The sequence below is a fragment of the Peromyscus leucopus genome, chromosome 8a, assembly GCF_004664715.2.
Source record: "Peromyscus leucopus breed LL Stock chromosome 8a, UCI_PerLeu_2.1, whole genome shotgun sequence".
Taxonomy (NCBI): Eukaryota; Metazoa; Chordata; class Mammalia; order Rodentia; family Cricetidae; genus Peromyscus; species Peromyscus leucopus.
The window spans coordinates 7,421,102-7,441,962 of record NC_051085.1 but is presented as its reverse complement, the minus strand read 5'-3'; the positions used below and the strand labels follow the sequence as shown (position 1 = coordinate 7,441,962).

The window sequence follows — 20,861 nt, the reverse complement described above, 5'->3', positions numbered from 1 at the left end:
AAGCATTTAAGTGGGAGACAGACTGCATCCCTCATGCCTGCTCAGCAAACAGTTAACCACCACTGAGCCAACTCCTCAACTCTGAATATAGTTCAAAAAATCATTAAGGGTCCAGGAAAACGGCTGGATGTGTAAGGTCTCAAAGCTCTGACGACCTGAGTTCATCCCCTGGAACCCACACGGTAGAACAAGCCCTGCAAGTTGTCCTCCGACCTCCATTTGCATGCCATGGCATCGTGTGTGTGGTGCACACGTGTGCACGCGTGTACACACACACACACACACACACACACACACACACACACACACACACAAACTCTAAATAAATAAATGTATAACAAAATGCAGTCAGGTAGCCAGGTGTACATGGCATCCCATCCACTGAGGAGGCTCAGGCAGGAGGACTGAAGTCAAGGTCAGCCCAGACTACAGTGTGTAACCCTATCTCAATATTAATAAAGAAAATTTAAATCTTTTTTTTTACTGTATATGTATTTATATAAAGCAGAATTTAGGAGGTTTTTTTTTTTGTTTTTGTTTTTTTGTTTTTGGACACAAAGCCACATCAGGTCCAGTGTCACTGTCTCTGCCTGTGGGTCAGGATGGAAAACTCTCAGCTGCTCCCTGCTTCCCACCAGGATGGTAATGGACTGAATCTCTGAAACTGTAAGCAAGTCCTAATTAAATGCTTTATTTTATAAGAGTTGCCTTGGTCGTGTGTCTCTTCACAGTAATAGAAAAGCAAGACAATGTCTTTTATCATAAATATCTTCTAAACCTTTCTGGAAAGAAGCAGACCAGATTAAGGGGAGAATAAATGTACACCATAAAGTTAGGGAGAAACATCTGGGGAAGCTGTCTATGCATACCTTGGGTGGCTTCTTCTTTTCCTTACAGTGCTGTGAATGTGAAACTGTAGACATTAAAATTTTGCTGATTTCCAGTCCAGTTTGCAGCTGTAAAATTAAAGAAATAATTCATAAGACCAATCTGTAACAAGCTTCTTTACATGTAATGAAAGTTGAGATCTCAGCTTTTGAGTATAAACCACTCTCTGAAGCCAAGCACTGCTTAGCTGCCATGACTTGGATGGAGCTGAAGCAGGGTTGCTTGAGCCTAGGAGCTCAGAGCCAGCCTGGGACATAGTGAGACTCCGTGTTAAAAAACAATAAAAATAAAGCCCCAAACCCAAAAATATTTTGAGGAAGAATAGTCCATAATACATTGGTTTGGTAATTATAATTATTTTCTGTTTATAATAGAATAAATTAGAGAGAGGGGGGGGGTGTATGTGCATGTGGGGTGTATGTGTGGTGTATGTGCATGTGGGGTGTATGTGCATGTGGGATGTATGTGCATGTGTGTATCTCAAGCTGAAGCTGCTGTATGCTAGGTGTCAGTTATCTCAACTGAGAATATATGTATGTGCGGGGTTTGGCAATGTATCCAAGTATACGGATGTACTGGCTAAGTGGGAATTTTGTTAGCACAGCAAACAGACAGTAGTAACAATCTGGAACACCTGAACCGAGTGTGGACTAGAGTTTAGGTCATGAGAATGAAGTATGCAAAGACATGCAGTCACTGATAGACTAAAGGATGCTACTGACCTCACACGCTTTGTCTTGAAAGAGCTTGCGCTGATGTTCCTCTTCCTTTAGTTTTTCCTCTAGATACTTTATCTTATCCTGCAAGAGAACAAACATGTATGAAAACCAGAGCCAAATGTCCTTTCCAAGATGGTGCTAAGGGTCTAGAATTTTAAGAGGTAGCAAGTTAGAGTACAAAGTAAGAAAAAGGAATGGCAATAGATGCCAAGCTTCCTCTTGGCTTTCTAGCTACGCTTCCTTCCTTGCGATTGTACTTGAGAGCAAGTGAAAGCGACCAAATCCACAGCTTCATTCGCGGCCACCACCAGATCCACGGAGAACAAACCACAGCTTCATTCACGGCCACCACCAGATCCACGGAGAACAAACCACAGCTTCATTCGCGGCCACCACCAAATCCACGGAGAACAAACCACAGCTTCATTCGCGGCCACCACCAGATCCACGGAGAACAAACCCACAGCTTCATTTGCAGCCACCACCAGATCCACGGAGAACAAACCACATGCTTTACTACAGCTACCACCAGGTCCATGGAGAAGCTCCCGAGAATGTTACAGCTTTTAAAGCTATTATGGCTGTGGGTCTCAACATTCACTCAAACACAAACAATAGCAATGTCGGCCACATGCATGCAGTGGGGGACAATGTGGTCACATGCATGTGATGGGAGCAGGGCAGGAAGACACCTGAGAAATGGAAGGCTTGGCCCTGGTTCCTGAAGAGCTGAGTGCTATGCTCTGCCAAACAAGGATTGTGATAAGCACAAGGGCTAGCAAGACAGCCCAGCAGGTAAAGTACCTGTCACACAAGTCTGGTCACTTGAGTTTGATCCCTGGAACCATGTAGAAGCAGAAGGAGAGAACCAATTCCACAAAGCTGTCCTCTGGCCTCCATGCACTCCCACCCCATCATTCACATACACAATAATAAACTTAAAAGATGCTAAAAGAGTGATACACAAACAAAGTGGCAAAGCAGTGAGAACAGCTTGAAAAGGACCATCATGCACTGCATCCTCACACACATATTACATTTGACGTTGTGTGGTTCGGAACAGGAACCATGACAGAGTGCCAAAGGAGAGCTTCTGAGTCCTGGAGCCCTGAACAGGGGCTACAAAGAGGACAAGAGGTTCCAGAGCAGTTCTGAGAAATGAGAAGGACTGGGTCGGGGGGTCGGGGGGTCGGGCGAGGGGTGGAGGACAGGCAATAGAGACTGCCTAGCTAATACTTTATGTCAGACACCTGACGGATGGAGATGCTCTGCCATCTTAGAGTCGGACTTTGCTGTTAGCAGACCAGCTCACTCAGGCCATGACAGAACACACTTTCTCCACGGGCAGGAGTCACCCGGATTTCTGAGAACTGTACATGAAGTGCTCTCAATCCCGACTGCTCATTCCCATTCAATGGCAGCTCTGCTTCCCGCTGGCGCCATCACCGCAGAGGAGCAGAGCTCACCTCAGCAGTCTGCTGGGTGGTTGTCAATCTAAAGCACTCCTGCTCCAGGACATCCAGCTTGGCGAGCTTAGCGTGCAGCTTCAGCTGGTCTTCTTCTTTTTCCCTCTGAAGCTGGGCCTGGAAAAGATGAGAAACAATCGACGTTTGGCAAGTGATGCCAACAGATCAAGAGTAACATGGTTTCTGAGAAATCAAAGTCTAACGTATCAGCCGCTAGCAACATGTATAGACAGGTGTACACGTTAGGTGCTTACAAGCAGAAAACAAGAAAATCAAACCCTTCTAAGGAGCAAGTGTGATATGTGACAAAATGTCGCTGAATTAACACTGAGAGAATAAACCTCTTTGCCTCCTTATGCAACAGTGGTACGAGGGAGAGCGTCACACAACACCGACACCAAAGAGCCGAGGTGTGACTCCGGTGACAAGCCCACTCCCAGCTCCAGCCTCGAACACAGGAGCAGCTGGGATAAAGCACAGCAGGGAGAAACCCACACACATGCACAGGGACTTCCCACACACATGCACAGGGACTTCCCACACACATGCACAGGGACTTCCCACACACACACATGCACAGGGACCTCCCACACACATGCACAGGGACTTCTCACACACATGCACAGCAGGGACTTCCCACACACATGCACAGGGACTTCCCACACACACATGCACAGGGACTTCCCACACACATGCACAGGGACTTCCCACACACGTGCACAGGGAGTTCCCACACACATGCACAGGGACTTCCCACACACATGCACAGCAGGGACTTCCCACACACATGCACAGGGAATTCCCACACATATGCACAGCAGGGACCTCCCACACACATGCACAGGGACTTCCCACACACACATGCACAGCAGGGACTTCCCACACACATGCACGGGCTGTTTTACAGGACTGTTTATTACCACATTAGTAATAAGGGTCAACTGTTGAGAGGCAAAGACAAACATAAAAATGGCTCTAAAAGGGAAAGCCTACTAATGAGAACAAAATGAAGAGGACCACTAAAAGCAGCAGTCTTGTTGACCTACGGCCCAACAGTGCAGTCTTAGAGAGAAAGAGGAGGTAGACAGAATGCCTGCTGGAGAAATAAAGCCTAAAATATTCCAAATGTAATTTAAAATATTGACACATTGAAAACACACCCCCAAACACCAGAAATAAAAAAGTAGAATCAGCACATAGGGAACTGGACAGAGGGGCATTGTCAGAACACGGTCCAGAGATGAAATCGTCTGAGGAGATTTCCCAGTGCTTGTGAGAACACCTCAAGAAAACAAGGCAACAGTCTTGGGGGCGCAGTTGCTCTTGGAATGCACTTTCGTGTTCCTCCCAGGTGTAACAGGCAGGAGTGCGTCTACGCAGATCACTCATTAGTGCTTGCTGTTGGTATTCACGTAAGTGTCTACACTATCCCTGATAGGTCTCTATGGAAAAACATGTTTTTGCCACATATGGCTTGTCACTGTGATTGTATACAGCCTGAACTCATGAGAACTCTACTCAGGTGACCTTTCTTAACCCCCAGAATATAAACTGTCTGAGGCTCTGAATAGAGTTGGCTATTGTATGAGACTTTAGCTGGCTTCCTTTATCGTCTCCATCCCCCAGGTCCCACCGCCTCTAGAGCGGTAAACAGTGCATCAATTATCAAATTGCTGAAGATTAAAAATAAAGAGAAAGTCTTACCAGCATCCTGAGAAGCAGAAACATCACACACAGAGGGAAGAAGATAAGAATGGCCATTAGATAACATGAAAGCTGAAGACAACTGAGACAAAATCTTTTTGTGCTGAAAATGTAAAGCTAGGCATTGTTGTATATGTCTGTAATCATAGTACTTGAGCTGCTGAGGCAGGAGGATCATCGTGAACCAGAAGCCAACCTAGGCAATAGAGCAAGGTCGAGGGCCAGTCTGCACTTTAGAGACTATCTCAAAACAAGTCAGCAAACAAAAACAATAGCTCCCTCAAACAATAAAATAACAATAAACAAACACACAGGGCAAGAGAGACGGCTCAGAGGGTAAAGGCACCTGCTGTTCAAGCCCGATGCCTGAGTTCAATCCCTGGAGCCCACAATCGAGGCCCTGGAGGTTGGCGTGCATCTGTCAGCACAAGCCCAACTGTGTGCAAGCTCACAGGCCAGTTAGCACGGGATATGCAGGTCAGCCGCAGAGACAGTGAGGCGACCCTGCCTCAAAACAAAAGGAGGAGAAAATGGACATCTGAAAAGTGTGCATCACATGTGTGCTCCAACACCACACACTCACACACCTAAACACACACACACATACAAAACAAACAAAATATAAAAGCCACAAACTAGAATTCTATATCTAGAAAAAACACCTTGCACAAATATGTCTGAAATAAAGGCTTCTCCGGGTATAGAAATGCTAGGAGAATTTTCGGCATTCATTTTTATCTTCAGACTGAAGGAAACTCAATCTATGCAGAAAAATGAAAAGCACTGGAATTGATTAAGATGTAAATAAATAAATACAGATTTTCTTTGCAATTTTCTTGAAAGGATAGTGAGAAATGTAAGAGCGCTAAGAACGAGCCACGGGCTGGTTTGTAACATGTAAAGCAAATGGAAGCTGCGGCACAAATGCGGCAACTGGAGGCACACCGTGGGAAGAAGGGTCTTCATGTGACGTGTCGATTACTAAGTCATGGCAGACTGTGGCGGTCAGAACACAGCTGTCTGGAGGGAGAGGAGATAGAGATGTTGAAGAAGGAATCACCAGAGCTGGGGGTACTGGTTCATGCCAGAAACACCAGTCCCTTGCGGGGCTAAGGCGGACGACTGTGAGTTCAAACTGACCCCGGCACCAGTCTGAGACCTCGCCTCCACACAGGTAGATAAACAAGTAAAACAAAGGAGGAACGGGCTGAAGAAGTGACTCAACAGTGGAGCACTGGCCTGGGAGGTTCAGTGTCCACGGCTCAATTCCTGGCACCACACACACAAGCAGGTGTGCACACCAAGAAATCACTAGTAAGATTTGAGAATATTTTTAAAGGAATGAAATGAAAATAAAATTCCCAAACTCTGTTGGATGAAGGCAAAAAATGTGTGGTAGGGACTTGATAACTGTAACTACAGAAATATAATAATTAAGAGAATTAAGGGACTCCTCGGGGTGAGGTAGATTGGCAGCTGCCTCTGAGTGACTCCAGGAAGAGCCAGACCACAGAGAACAGACTATTCCAAAGAGAGAGAGATGCGGAGCCCACCACAAGTCACAGAGGAGGTGACAGGACAGGGGAGGAAGGACAAGGGAGCCAACAGGAATGGGCAGCACACGGCTTTAGTGCGGCTCCCGAGCAGGGGAGGGAGACTGATGCCTCTCCACAGGCAGGGCAGGCAGGCCGCATAGTGAAGCAGCTCTGGACAGCTACCCATCCATCTGGGAAATCTATCAGATGGTGACTCCTCTCGTGTGACAGACCAGCGTTCAAGGAAGCCCTGTCTGTTATTCCCCATTCCAGAGGGCTGTGTGCAAGGGAGCCAGCCTAATGTTTTAAGACTGAGTTATTCTGGGGACCTGGAAAACAAGCGATGACCACAAGGCAGGGAGTGGCCGGGGACCACATGCTGCAGCCCCTGGGAGGAGGCAGCTGTGGTAGGAGACGGGGTCACACCAGATGTTAAGAGGTTCAGGCTCTAGAACTAGGCTCTGACAGGGAAGGGGTGGTGGACAGAGTGCCACCTCCTCCTGAGGATGGGAGCAGACTCCATTACCTGAAGATAACTGTGGACAGCTGGCAGCCCTGAGCCTGAGGTCAGCGGGTCCCAGACCCCAGGAGCCACCTAAGTGCCTTGTAGCTCAGGACCAGCAGAGTACACGGCAGAGCTACGTGTCTCCTGGAGGGCAGTTTATGTGGAGCACAAACTGTGGCATCAGAAAGCATGGAGCCTGGACACCCCAAAGATTCAGGGCTCTGCATGCTCCCCTACTCGTCCATTTTTCATTTTAACTAAACAGATGTTAACTTCACAGCCTACTCTGCATCATTTTCTATCCTGTGTCGTTAACGCCACAGGAGACAGCTTTAATCAATCCGAGGTGGAATTTTTTTTTTCTGGTTTGGTCTGGTGTTGTTGATAGAGTGACAGAGAGTTATATCAGAAAGAGAAGGCTGCTCATGAAGACCCCCAAATAAAACCAGAAGAATGCCATACCAACAGATATGTAAACCACGAGAAGCACGCACGAAAGGAGAGTCCAACACCCCAAAGATCAGACCCCCTCAGTTAACAAGTCTAAATGAATGAGGTGCGGAGTGGAGGAGTCAAAGTCTACTTGCTAACAAGAGAAAACACGCAGCGACTTTAAAGAACACAGAAACAAGCAGAATAGCAAAGACAGGAACTCGGTTCGGGATGTGGGAGATAAAGCAAGAGAGAAACTCAGGGAAGAAACGCCCTTTGGGGGAGGAAGGGAACGCAGCCGAAATATTAGAAATGAGAGACTCCACTCGCCAAACTGAAGCACAGCAGAGAGCATCAGACACAGCATGCAGTCGCTGGCTCAAGCAGAGCGAGGACCTCAGGAGTGGAGAAAGGCGGAGGGACTTCACTCTCAGACTTCAACCAAGGACAAGCAAGCAGGAGCACACCTTTAAGAACCCTGGGACAGGAGCATCTACCAGCGCTCAGACTCCCTCCGGCAGAGGGGCAGGATAAAAGCTAACAGCTAACCTTCCTTGTCAGCTTGACTGGCTTTAGGATCACCATGGAAACACACCTTTGGGTGTGCCTCTGCTGGTGTTTACAGGAAAGTTTAGAGAAGAGGAAGGCCCAGTCTGCATGGAGGGGCACCGACTACCCCATGGGCTGGGATCCCAAACTGAATACAGGAGACCGCATGCAGAGCTTCCTGACTGTGGATGCAATGTGACCAGCAGGCTCCCATGGCTGCCACGGTGAGGAATAGGCCTGGGTAGAAAGAGACCACCATGGAACTGAGGTGTCCGTCCGACACGGCAGAACTGCACTCTTGAAAAGAGCTGCGCTGCCCACAGGCACAGGAAGTACCCCGGGCTTTTATCCTAATTCAGGAGGTGACTGTGGCCCTTCCCCATTGGCTAGGGTCCAACCTCACAGCTGGCTAGTCTATAAAGAATCAGTGCACGGGAAACGGAGGGGAAAAAATCAGCAACTTTAATCCTAGAACATAGCAGGGCCTTGTGTAAACAGAGGTTCTACAGGGTGTGTGTGTGTGTGTGTGTGTGTGTGTGTGTGTGTGTGTGTGTTAGCTAAAACATTCATATAAAAGTTTTACAAAGTGGAAAAGATAATACTTGACTCTCCCGCACGAGTGTCATGGTATTAGTTCATGTTTCTTATCTTCCCATGATGGTCTGACTGTGAGTCAAGGCTGCCTGTCAGGTGTCTGTAACAACAACAGGAAACGGTACTGAAGTGTGGGGCTGTCCAAGTGATAAACCTGACTACACGGTTCTTAGGTGCTCGGAACTAGTTTACGGGAAGAATATGAACGAGCTCAGCGCTGTGACTTAGAGAAGCGCTAGAACTCTAGAACAGTCCCAGCGGCCATTCTGGGGAGGCTAGAGGAGAAACCCGACAAATCCACAGTGGGGTCCCACTTCATGAAATTCCCAAGAGGAACAGGACTTGATGACAGGAACTGAGCTAGAGGCCGTCCACACTGCAGTCTAGTGATAAAAGTGCACTCCTTCCGCCCACGTCCTGGGACCTCAAGTGAGGCTGAATTCAAAAGCAGAGGACGGGGCTCAGGGCGGCTCATCAGTTACGGACACCTGCCACTCATGCGGAGGACTTGGGCTTCTTCCAGTACCCATATCTGGTGCCTTGTAACTCTCTGTAACTCAAGTTCCAGAAGATCCAAGGCCCTTTTCTGGCCTACTCGGGTACCCACACATGTGTACATATGTGCTTGCATGGAAGGACACACACACACACACACACACACACACACACACACACATACACACACACAGACACAAATCTTCTAAAAAGTAATATATTAATTTGTTTGGTGTAAGAAATTTCAAGGGAAGTTTTTGGTTTTGGATTTTGGTTTTTCAAGACAGGGTTTCTTTGTGTAGCTCTGGCTGTCCTGGAACTAGCTCTGTAGACCAGGCTGGCCTCAAACTCACAGAGATCCACCTGGCTCTGCCTCCCAAGTGCTGGGATTAAAGGTGTACGCCACCACTGCCTGGCCTCAAGAGAAAATTGTATTCAGACTGTGGCATGGTTATTGCCTACTACATTGAGAGAGCAAAAAGTGGACCCGAAAAATATGAAAATGTGCAGTGTAGTCAAGAAGAGAGCATTGAACAAATCCAGTGTTGCAGCCGAGGTGGGATGGACAGTGATGTTAAGTGTTAAAGATAATAGTTCCATTAAATAGAAACCTGGTCCTTGTCCTTGGAACAACAGGAAGGGTGCTATGAGGGTATGACCTGAGCCATGGAAGGTTCCAGCTTGTGAAAATGCAAATTCATTTGAAAGCCGAGGGTCTGAACTGGGAATGCCATCAGAAGAAGGGCTCACTGTTTGCAAACAACTCTGTAGGCACACGGAGACCACACTGTGGTCCAAGAGCTCAAACCACATCTTGGGCTGGCAGAAGAACTTGGCAGTGTCATCCACATGGCCTTGGGTTTGCATAAATGAAAGATGGAAGAGTGAGAGTCATCCAAGTCTGTACCAAGATGCCTTAAAGACCACTGAAACTAGGCAATGTGTGGTAGGTTCCAAGTTCCTGCAAAGGGGCCCTCAGAGGCTACCGCATGAAGCAGTCAAGGTGAAGCCCAAACTGCAGTGAGACTCCAGGATGTTGGAGACGTCAACATCATGGGACATCTCAGGAAAGTCACAAGCATATAGTAGACCTAGCCCAAGGGAGAGGCTGTGTGCTGCAGGCAGGAGAGCTGGAGGGGCATGACTCCTCAAGGAGAGGCTGTGTGCGGCAGGCAGGAGAGCTGGAGGGGCATGACTCTTCAAGGGAGAGGCTGTGTGCGGCAGGCAGGAGAGCTGGAGGGGCATGACTCCTCAAGGAGAGGCTGTGTGCGGCAGGCAGGAGAGTGGAGGGGAGGATCCTCAGGAGAGCTGTGTGAGGCAGGAGAGCTGGAGGGGCAGGACTCCTCACGGGAGAGGCTGTGTGAGGCAGGCAGGAGAGCTGGAGGGGCAGGACTCCTCAAGGCTGTCACCAGTCACCACACAGACAGCAGCACAAGGCTGGTGCTGGCCCTGCTGACTTTCAGTCTTGTTCTGGTTGATCTTTTCTTCTATGGTCCCACTCTTCTTCTGTAATGGGGATGTCCACTCTGTATCACTGCATGCGGGAATTCTTTGTGATTTTATGGGCGCTCAAAGTGAAGGGTTTATCTTGAGTCTCAGGGATTTAGGATTCCAGAACAGTGTTGGACTGTTAAGATTACAGGCGCTTTGAGAGATGGACTAGAAGTGTTTTATACTATGAGATGACAGTGAGCCTTGAGGAGGCATGGTTGGAGTGCCAGGATCTAAAGCACATCTGCGTGGGTATCAGGCTGAAAAGGCGTGCAACTGTGATGCCTAATCTTTACTGTCCACTGGACTGGACTTAGAATCACCATGGAAACACATTCATAGGTATGTCTATGAGAGTGTTTCCAGAGAGGGTTAAACCAGGAGGAAAGACCTATCCAGAATATAGGTGGCGTCATCCCATGGGCTGGGGTCCTGATGTGGATCAAAAGGAGAAGCAAACACTAGCCCCCATCTCTCTGTGTCCTGACTGCAGAAGATGCAATGTAACCAGCTGCCTCATACTCCCGCCGCCGCCGCCGCCATGCCTTCCGGCCACGATGGATACTACACGGTAAACTATGAGCCCTCCTTTGCTTTAGCTGCTTTGGTCAGGAATCCTGCCATAGAAATGCGGAAAGCAATACAATCAACGAGCTACAGCAAAGCTTTCCCCAACCCAGAGAAAGAAATGGACATCCAGTGTGAGAAGCATCCCCCGCACATACACACACAAAGGTAGTTAGCCCAACAAGGGCCCATATTTCCTGAAACTTCCCCTTCGCCTTCGCTAATTAGCCAATCACGTCAGACTGTGAGGTCAAGCTCCCACCAATGGGAAGAGATGCAACCACCACCCCCGCCAGGGGTAAAAGGCAGGCTTGCAGGCTGAGTGCTACTTCTAGCCCAGTTTGGATTCTAGAGCACCCTTTTTTCAAAAAGAAACCATCTTGCCCTGTTACTTTCAGGTTCACATGTTCATGTGTTCCTTTGTGCAGCACTGAGACTTCTCCCCGCCCCCTGAACTTCCAAATACAAGGGGTACTCAGGACTCCAAATTGACATGCCTCAAGAAGAGCCACTCCATGACACATCACAGTTAAAAGACCAGAACTCCAGAAGAAATGATATTCCAAGCAGCGAGAGAAAAACAGCGGCAAAGGCAAACCCATCAGAATGTCAAACCTCTCAGCCAGGAAAAGCCCTGAAGCCAGGGTGCATGGAATGATGCATTTTAAGTTCGGACAGCAAGTAATTGCAAACTGAGATAACTATATCCAGAAAAGCTATCTTTTAAAATGAATGAAGAAATACATTTGACAAGAACAAACTCAAGTCATTTATGACTAAGCCAGCACTGGGAAAGATGAAGAAAGTCAACACACATGCCATAAAATCAACACAAAACCCAGCTTTCTTTACATTAGTTGTGAATATGCCGAGAAAGAAACCAAGAAACAATTCTACCCACAGGACGGAGAAGTGGGGGTCAGTGGAGGACTTTGTGGCTGGGAGTGTGGCCCTGGCCTCCATGTCATTGCTGACAGCAAGGTTTCACTTCCCTGTATGTCCCTGCTATGAGGCCACAGGCCCAAAGCAACCATGGATGGAAATGTTTAAACGGAAATAAACACTGTGTGCTTTCTTTACTTACCTATTTTATTTATGTATTTCTATTTCTTTTGAGTTAGGGTCTCTCTATGCAGTTTTGGAACTCGCTATGTAGACCAGGCCAGCCCTGAACTTAGAAAGATTCACCTGGCTTTGCCTCCATTGTGCCAGGCTTAAAGGAGTGCGCCACCACACCTGGCAGACTTTTCACTTCATGAGGTAATTACCTTAGGTGCCTCTTGACTGTACATATGATTTTAATCTTTAATCCATTTTGCAAAGTGCTCAGCTACCACATCTTCAAGAATTACTTCTACATCAGTCTTCCTCTCCATTTAACATCTCCAGTTATATATCCGGTTAGATCTTTCTTGCTCTGACATGTTACCTTTTCCTATTTCCTGAAATGACTATAATTTTGTCCTTTGTTGGTCTGGGTGGCATGTGTCCATTTCTTGAGTTCTGTCTGGTAACCATCTAGTAGATCTACTAGTTCTAAATTTCATTTCTAATATTTAATTCGTTCTTAAATCTGCTTGGCCATATTAGGGTTGCTAACACTCAAAAGAAAATGGCATCTTCTTCCCCTGCCTCTTTTGCTTTTTGAGACGGAGTCTAATTATGTTGTCCAGAGCGGGCTCAAGCCTTCCACCTTGGTGACTCCTGCCTCGGTTGCACAGCCACCCCTGCCTGACCTGTGCACTAACTGTGGGAGCGTCTCTGCGTCCTGCGGGTGCCCATCCTGCTCTGAGTCCCAGCTCTGCTTGTCTTCCAGCTGTCTGCTTCCTTACTCAAGTCCACAGAGCACGCAGCCTGAGGGTGCCTAGGCTTGCTGCTCTATGTAGGCCTTACGCTGACTGCCTGAGCCAGAAGGGCAGCTGTCAGAGGTTCTGTCTCACCTGTCCCCTCTGAAGTCACAAACGCCTTCAGAAGGAACAAGCCAAAATACCAGGCCAAACCGTGGGGATTTAAATCTGTACACAGCCAGAATCGGTCATTATGCACTACCTGGTTAACTCATGCGCTGCCTCCCTTCCCCATCCCCTCCCTCACCTCCTCCCTTATTTCTTGTGCTCTTCTTCAGATTATCTGTTAATTTTTCTTGTTTTCATTGCAAGGCTGTCAGCCTAAATGGCACAGTCTACCATCGCTTTAGGTGAAAATCTCCTATATAGCCTTATATCTCCCTTTGGTTATAATATGAAAATTTCCCCATATTATATTCTTCAAAAGAAGATCCTCAAAGGAAAGAATGCTTACCTGTTGTTCCAGGATCATAGCCTTTTCTCGTTCTACATTGAGAACCATTCTCTTTGTGTATTCGAGTTGCTTCTCTAGAAGAACGCAACGAGACTGGGCTGAGCTTAACTGGATGCTTATATCTATGAAAGACAAAATAATGGGTTAATTAGCTGATTACTACATAGATCAGGGATTTAGTCACAGCGCAAACTCAATCCAAAGCTAAAAGTGACTTTGTGTGTATGAGGTGAGCGCACACGCGCGCACACACACACACACACACACACACACACACACACACACACACACACACACACGCCAGAGGAGGATGTCAACTGTCTTTCTCTGTTCCCTCCTCCTCATTCCCTGGTCAGGCCTCTCACGTGACTGGAAGCCACTGGTTCAGTGTGCCTGGCTGGCCAGCAAGCAACTGTGCTCTGCCTCTCTTTCCCGCCACCCCCAAGCTGGAGGTCTGGGTACTCCCAGCCACGGTCAGCTGTTCTGGAGGGGTGCTGAGGACTAATTGTGGCCTCTTTCTTGTACACCAAGCACTCTTACTCACTGACTCATTAAAGGGGGTCTGAGAACGACCTGTGGGTTTCAGTTTTCACTTTCTATAATTTCAGTCCTGGGAATCAAACTCAGGCCGTCAAGTCTGGCAGCAAGCAGCCATGGAACTGGGTCTCTCCTCTGCTCCTCTTTTTGTTTTTATAAAAAAAAAAAAAGGCGGGGGGCGGGGGTGGTGGTGGCGCACGCCTTTAATCCCAGTACTTGGGAGGCAGAGCCAGGTGGATCTCTGTGAGTTCGAGGCCAGCCTGGTCTCCAAAGCGAGTTCCAGGAAAGGCGCAAAGCTACACAGAGAAACCCTGTCTCGAAAAACCAAAAAAAAAAAAAAAAAAAAAAAAAAAAAAAAGTGTGTGTGGAACAGTCTTGCTATGTAGACAGAACAGGCTAGCTATGAACACACAGAGATCTGCCCTGCCTCCCAAGTACCGAGATTAACGGTGTGCCCCACAAGCCTGGCTCTTCCCTCTCCTTCCAACTCCTCACCACTCAGTTAATTCTAAAAGGCTAAGTAACCAACATTTAACCCTTTCACTTTCATTAATTTAATTTTGCTCAGTCTCATTTTTTTCCCTTCTCATTCTTCATTCTATTTGCAAGGTGCAACACAAACAGGCTTTATGTATGCGGGTGAATGTTTTTATCAGGAAAACAAAGTTTGAAGAAAAAAATTATACAAAGAAATCACACTCTAAATTTCTTAAAAATTCTTATCGAATGCCCTTTCTCTAATTTCCACAGAAGTCTCTATTTATCTATCTATCTATCTATCTATCTATCTATCTATCTATCTACTTATCTATCTATCTCCTTTAAATAGTCCTATATTCCTCAAGTTGAATAAAATTATTTTCCATTCATTTTTATTTTTATGTTGTTTAATTACTATCATTGCTTTATATTTCAAACTAATGTTCAGCAAAAATATAAATTATTATTATGGGTTTAGCTGGTTTTATGATTTACTCTAAAAATATTCTAATTTCTAAACACAACTTGCCTAAGTTTTTTCTTTGACTCACACATTTATGAACTGGGGCTGGGGACGCGGCTCAGTAGAGAGCACTACAGTCCCTGCACTGCACAGAGTAATCGGGTGGTGCACCCCCGAAACTGTGGCACTTGGGTTGGAAGCAGGAGGCTCGGATGTGCAAAGCTGTGGCTACTCTAAGTTCAAGACTTCCAGGGGACGCGTGAGAATCTTGCCCCCAACAATGTATCTGTGAGCTAGGATAATGGATATAGTGCAGGCAAGTTAAAGTTCCATTAGTTTTCCATAAATAGTAAAATGCCTAAGACAGTAAGAGCAGAGATGTCTGGGTAAGTCAGTTTCCCCTGGGCTCACTGCTGTCCAGCTGGAGGCTCTGGCAACCCCACGTGCTGAGAACATCGTCCTTTACCTTTCTTCTGTTTAATCAGTTCCTGGTGGGCTAGATTCCGCTCGTTTGTTTCATTCTCCAAGGCCTTCTTATACTGCGCCGCCTCTCGGGACAGAGAGTTCAGGTTGTCTTCAGCCTGCGTCCGCTCCAGCTCTAGACGGTAGATCTTTTCCTGGAGCGTTTTTAATGCTGAAACAAGTGCTGTTGAAAAGAAATTTGCTTGATGTTTTAAGTGAAAGTTTTTGAAAACTTAATAATAATCATAGTAACTTGGACAACAATAAAAAATGAGCAGTGCATATTTGCTAGTAGCAGGAAATATATACAAGTTGATGTATAATACCCATAAAATGGAAACGATTCTAAAAAGGACACATTTTCTATGGTGTATCTTGTAAAAATAATAACCTACTACTGGATTAAGTGATTTCTAGGACTGAAGCACTTGATACAAGCGTCACCTGGGAGGAGGAACCTCAAGGGAGAAGATAGCCCCCACCAGACTGGCCTTGGGGAAGCCCGTGCTGCCCCGGAGGGAAGGACTGCGGTGCACGGTGGGAAGGCCTGTGGTACACTGTCTGACTAATCTTTGACGTGGAGGGCCCAGCTGACTGTGGCAGTGCCCTCTCTGGGCTGGTCATATGGGTACTATAAGAAAGCAGCTGAGCAGGCATGAGGAGCACACAAGTAAGCAGCATGCCTCTGTGGTCCTGCCTTGAGTCGGCCCCACCTTCCTTCAGGGATGGATGGAGTTCCACCTGAGAGTTGTAAGCGAAATAAACCCTCTCTCTCCTCACCAGGCTGTTTTGTCACATCCATAGAAACCCTACCTAAACAGCAACTATTATTACCGATTATTTTTTTTTGAAGAGTAATGGTCAGCTCTTATGAAGTAATTTGTAAAGCATAAAGTATTTCTGGAGTCATAAATGTTTTCTAATTCAATTTTAAGGTTCTCTTAAGTTTATGTTTAAAAAGTTGCAATAGTCATATTTTAGATTACGTGGACATAATGGCTTCCAAAGTGATTTACAAGGATAATTTTGGATACGTGAGTTCTGACTGCTGCTTGAATATGATACAACTCCACTTCACCCACTAGCATTCTGATTACCTAGGTTAGAAGGACTCCAAATCTGAATTTTTATTCTTTTATTAGTTTATTTATTTACCCTTTTCTGTGTAGTTCTGGGTGTCCTGGAACTCACTCTGTGGACTAGGCTGGCCTGGAAAGGAAATCCATCTGCCTCTGCAGCCAGAGTGCTCAGATGAAAGGCGTGGGCTTTAAAACCAACCTGGCTTTGACTTTTTATTGCTAAGAGTAGATTTCTGTTTTCTAAGATATTTTTATGATAAATGTGAAATATTTATTAGAGTGTTATATTAATCTTTAGATTATAGCTGAAGAAGCCAATATTTTAAGAAATGGTAAGTGACCTGTGAAAGCTCACAGGACAGCAGCAGACTCGTGCTTACCAGGTCTGTGAGCATTTAATACACAATCACACTGTTTTCTACATAACAACAGTAAGGTCTGTTCCATGCCATGTCCTGCTCCAAATTTTCTGTAAAGTTTCATATTAATATTACCTTGGTTGTTTGGACTATTAAACATTTTAGGAGAAGTGACTTCTGAATTTACAGGGTGGCAATTCTGAGACGCTTCATTCTGGGTGAACGATGGAAGATATATTCTTTCTGGAGGGTTAAGATAGCTCCCAATTACGCTTTGTGATAATTCAGAATCCATTGTCTGTGGAAAACAAAAGAGATACAGTATAGTGTCACTGTTTCCATCTGAAGGACAGATTCAGTACATAAAAAATGATGCAACACAGTTATACACTACATAGTTTTATCTTTATAAACTTAATTATCACAACTTCAACTAGATTAAACTCAGCAGTAACAGAAAGAAAAATGGTTACTGAGGTAGTTTGAATGTAATTAGCCCCATAACTTATAGGGAGTGGCACTATTAGGAGGTGTGGACTTGTTAAAGTTGGTGTGGTCTTACTGGAGGAAGTGTGTGACTGTAAGGGTGGGGGTTGAGGTCTCCTATGCTCAAGCCACACCTAGTTCAGTTCATTTCCTGCTACCTGCAGATCAAAATGTAGGACTCTCAGCTCCTTCTCCAGCACCATGTCTGCCTGCACAATGCCATGTCCTGCCATGATGATAATGGACCTCTGAACTTAAGCCACCCCAATTAAATGTTTTCCTTTATAAGAGTTGCCGTGGTCATGGTGTCTCTTCACAGCAATAGACACCCTAAGACAGACTTGCTCATAGACCATACTGGTCATGAACTTATGAGCCTCCCTCCTTGGCCTCTAGAGAGCAGGGATTGCAGGTATGCATATAATGCATCTTGGAATTTCCATATTACATTTTCACTTTTTTGCATTAAGAGCCAGGGCCTTGTGCATGCCTAACAGGTACTCTACCAGTGAGCTGTATTGTAGCAATTCCTGGTTTTAAATTCACATTTCACAAAAATGAGGAATTCTTTTAGGTTGATTTTCAATCATTTTCTTCTGGGAATGTGGCTCAATGGTAGAGTGTTTGCCTAGCATGTGAAAGCCCTTGTTTTGACTTCTGTGTCACAAACAAATACACACCCACTCTTCTGCAAAGATGATTTCTGTTCATTCCTGGTAGGTTTCTGCAATGTCTGAACCCCATTTAACCAACTTTTAGATGAAGACTTTTTTTTTTGATGAGATATAAATTCAAACTTGAAATTCACATGAACAAGGACTGTGATGAAAAGTTCTCAGGACAGAAGGGCCACTCCAATCAAAGCCAAGGTTGAGAATGGGAGTGTAAACAACCTGTAGACTGAGTAAGAAGTATCAGAACATAATTATACACATAAGTACACTGTAATTTCAAGCTTAAAAAGAGTAGTGACTTTATAGAACTACCCATAATGCCCATTAAATTTCAGAAACTCAGAAGCAACTTAATCTTCAATGACCATTATATAAAATGTGTTAATAGGCTCACTTATCTTAGAGTTAATATACTTATCTTTTGACACTGAAAATGATCTACTGAGTGTAATATATAATTAACTTTAAAACAATCTTTTGTACATTTGAAAGAAAAAAACTCCCCCATTTTGCGCCATCACAGTAAGATGAATCCTGGCAAGAAAAATGCAGAGCAAACGTTTGATAAGTGGGATATTTTGCATGGTCCTATAGTGAAGACACATTGGTTGCTTAAAATATGCAGAAAAAATAATTATATAAAAAAACCAGGTAACACTAATCAGTTGATTCAAATGAGCATCACCTGTGAGGAGCAGTGGTTACCACATGCCTCTTGATAGGCAGTCCTAAGAAGCACACAGGAGCCCCTGAGCTGGCCAAGAGTGCATCTGAATAGCAAATGGGGAAACATTACAAAAGCCCCAAATGGCAATCATTCAGTTTTTAAAAGGGAGGAGGTGGGCGGTAATTGCTTTCTTCAAAAGTGTTAATGTCATAAAACACAATCATATGTCCACATGTACATCCCAAAGAGCTGAGAGCAACCTCTCTAGAGAGTGCTGAGGCCAGTGTACACTCATCATCCTAGCACTAGTCCAGGCCAAGGCAGGAAGAGCATGAGTTTGATGCTGCTAGTCTGGGCAACACAGGAATACCCTGTCTAAAACAAATAAACAGAAAGAACAGAACATAGCCAGTAATATTTACCAACCTAAAAATATCCATTGGCAGGTGAACAAAATGTAGTATTATAATGCACACCCAAAGCAGAATGCTAGCCTTGAAAAGGAAGCAAATTAATGACCTCGAGGATATTATGTTAAATGAAACAAGCCCCACACAAAAAACGATGACAACTCAGAAACAGAAAGCGAATGGTGGACCCAGAAAGGAGTGGGGTTCTACTTTCAGTTTTTCCAGAGTAGGGTCTGGGGATTGGATGCAGAGCAATGTGTGCTGGGGGAGAAATGCTTCAGGACAAGGTAAGATCTATGAGTTCCAGAACTAAAGCAGAGTGCCATGATGGGAGTGCAGAAGGAAAATCACTCAGCTTCCCCTGGCTGACGAAGTTAGAGTGGATTTGAAAATGGCTGTTTAGATAAATACGGCAGAATCAACACAGTCACTGACTCTTGCACTCTCTCAAAACCCATTAAAACAATTTTCAAAGAAAAAAAAAACACGCAAAGAGATCAGGAGAGTAACTACCACACTCTGGAAAAGAGCCAGCAGACGTATAAACAGCCATGAAAAGGCAGACTCCAGAGCAGAGAGACTTAACTTCAGCCTCAGAAGCCCAATGTCTAGGAAACACCCACACCTCTTTAGGTGGCAGTTAAGACTGAAGAGAAGTGGGTGAAACTCAGACGTAAACACACGCCCAGCCCTCCCCTCACCTCCCCCACCTCTTCCGGCAGCCTTCATCTGGGTGCTATACTCTCAACTGGGAAGAGCACAATCTTTGTTTCTTTTCTGTTTTTTCTTCTCCCACCTCTTTTCCTTTAAAAAGATTTTTGAAGGACTGTCCTGTCTTGTCTTGGCAAAGTTTGGCAGTCATTTTCTTTTGTGTCCTGCTTATCCAATTTGGACAGCATACTGTCAGCAGTTGAGGCAAGGGCATCTTCTTGCCCAGTGGCTAACTTTTGCCACAAAGAAAATAAACTCCATATGGAATTTCTTCGATGCCCATCGTCTTCTCTGAAGTAGGTTGGTGCTGCCAGGAGCATAGTCATAAAAAAACAAAACAAAACAAAAAAACAAAAAACCCAAAAAAACAAAAACTCTTATGTTATTAAAACTTCTTAAATGCCATATTCTGTATATCTCTGAAGAGTTTGAAGACAACTTATCTAAAATATATCTGTTGGACCTTGAAAACATACTAACATGACTACAAGTTTGATTGTAATAAGTGACTAACTACTAACTTGCATTTCTTTATTATCCTATATAGTTTAATAATAACTTTCAAGGACTAAAATTTTACATTACATTGTTAAATGAACTGTATAGGTATGATACCTTAAACAAGAGTAGAAACATATGTACAGTATGTTTTAACAAAAATAATCTAAAATTTATAACAATATATAAAAATATCTTAAACAAGAGTAGAAACATATATAAAGTATGTAACACAAATCTTAAAAGGTCTTAATTAAAAACAAACCTGGGCCAGGTGGTAGTGGCGCACGCCTTTAATCCCAGCACTTGGGAGGCAGAGGCAGGCGGATCTTTGTGAGTTCGAGGCCAGCCTGGTCTACGGAGCGAGATACCGGAAAGGTGCAAAGCTACACAGAGAAACCCTGTCTCAAAAACAAAAAAAAACAAAAACCAAAACAAAACAAAAAAAAACCTGGAGCCAGGTATTGGGCTGAACACTGGAAGATCAGAGAAGCAGAACAAGCCACAGCTTCCTCAGCCTTGCCCATGCCTCAGCTGATCCTGTTTCCTCAGACTGGAAGCTTCTGAGTCCTCATCCAGAGTGAATCTCAGCCGAACTGCTGCTAAAAGCCTAAAAGCTTAACCAGTTCTAGTTCCTGGTTCTCATGCCTTATATACCTTTCTGCTTTCTACCATCACTTCCTGGGATTAAAGGTGTGAGTTACCATGCCTGGCTGTTTCCAGTGTGGCTTTGAATTCAGAAATCCGGATGGATCTCTGCCTCCCAAGTGATAGGATTAAAGGTGTGTG

General features: G+C 45.2%; 1 protein-coding gene across 6 annotated transcripts in view; it reads right to left on the bottom strand.

The window, feature by feature from the left end:
* Positions 1 to 20,861, bottom strand: part of Cep57l1 (centrosomal protein 57 like 1) — a 63,004-nt gene that overhangs the window by 8,165 nt on the left and 33,978 nt on the right. For 3 of the 6 annotated variants that reach the window (XM_037200332.1, XM_037200331.1, XM_028890236.2), the window contains exons 2-8: positions 17,793 to 18,012; positions 16,762 to 16,924; positions 15,193 to 15,372; positions 13,247 to 13,368; positions 3,074 to 3,190; positions 1,611 to 1,688; positions 870 to 956 (exon numbers count right to left, since the gene is read on the bottom strand). In XM_037200332.1, the coding sequence (XP_037056227.1) occupies positions 870 to 956; positions 1,611 to 1,688; positions 3,074 to 3,190; positions 13,247 to 13,368; positions 15,193 to 15,372; positions 16,762 to 16,921 (744 nt within the window). In that variant the 5' untranslated portion in view covers positions 16,922 to 16,924; positions 17,793 to 18,012. Of the gene's footprint in view, positions 1 to 869; positions 957 to 1,610; positions 1,689 to 3,073; positions 3,191 to 4,777; positions 4,785 to 13,246; positions 13,369 to 15,192; positions 15,373 to 16,761; positions 16,925 to 17,792; positions 18,013 to 20,861 lie in introns of those variants that run through there. The other 3 variants (XM_037200333.1, XM_028890237.2, XM_028890239.1) reach the window with 2 other exon arrangements.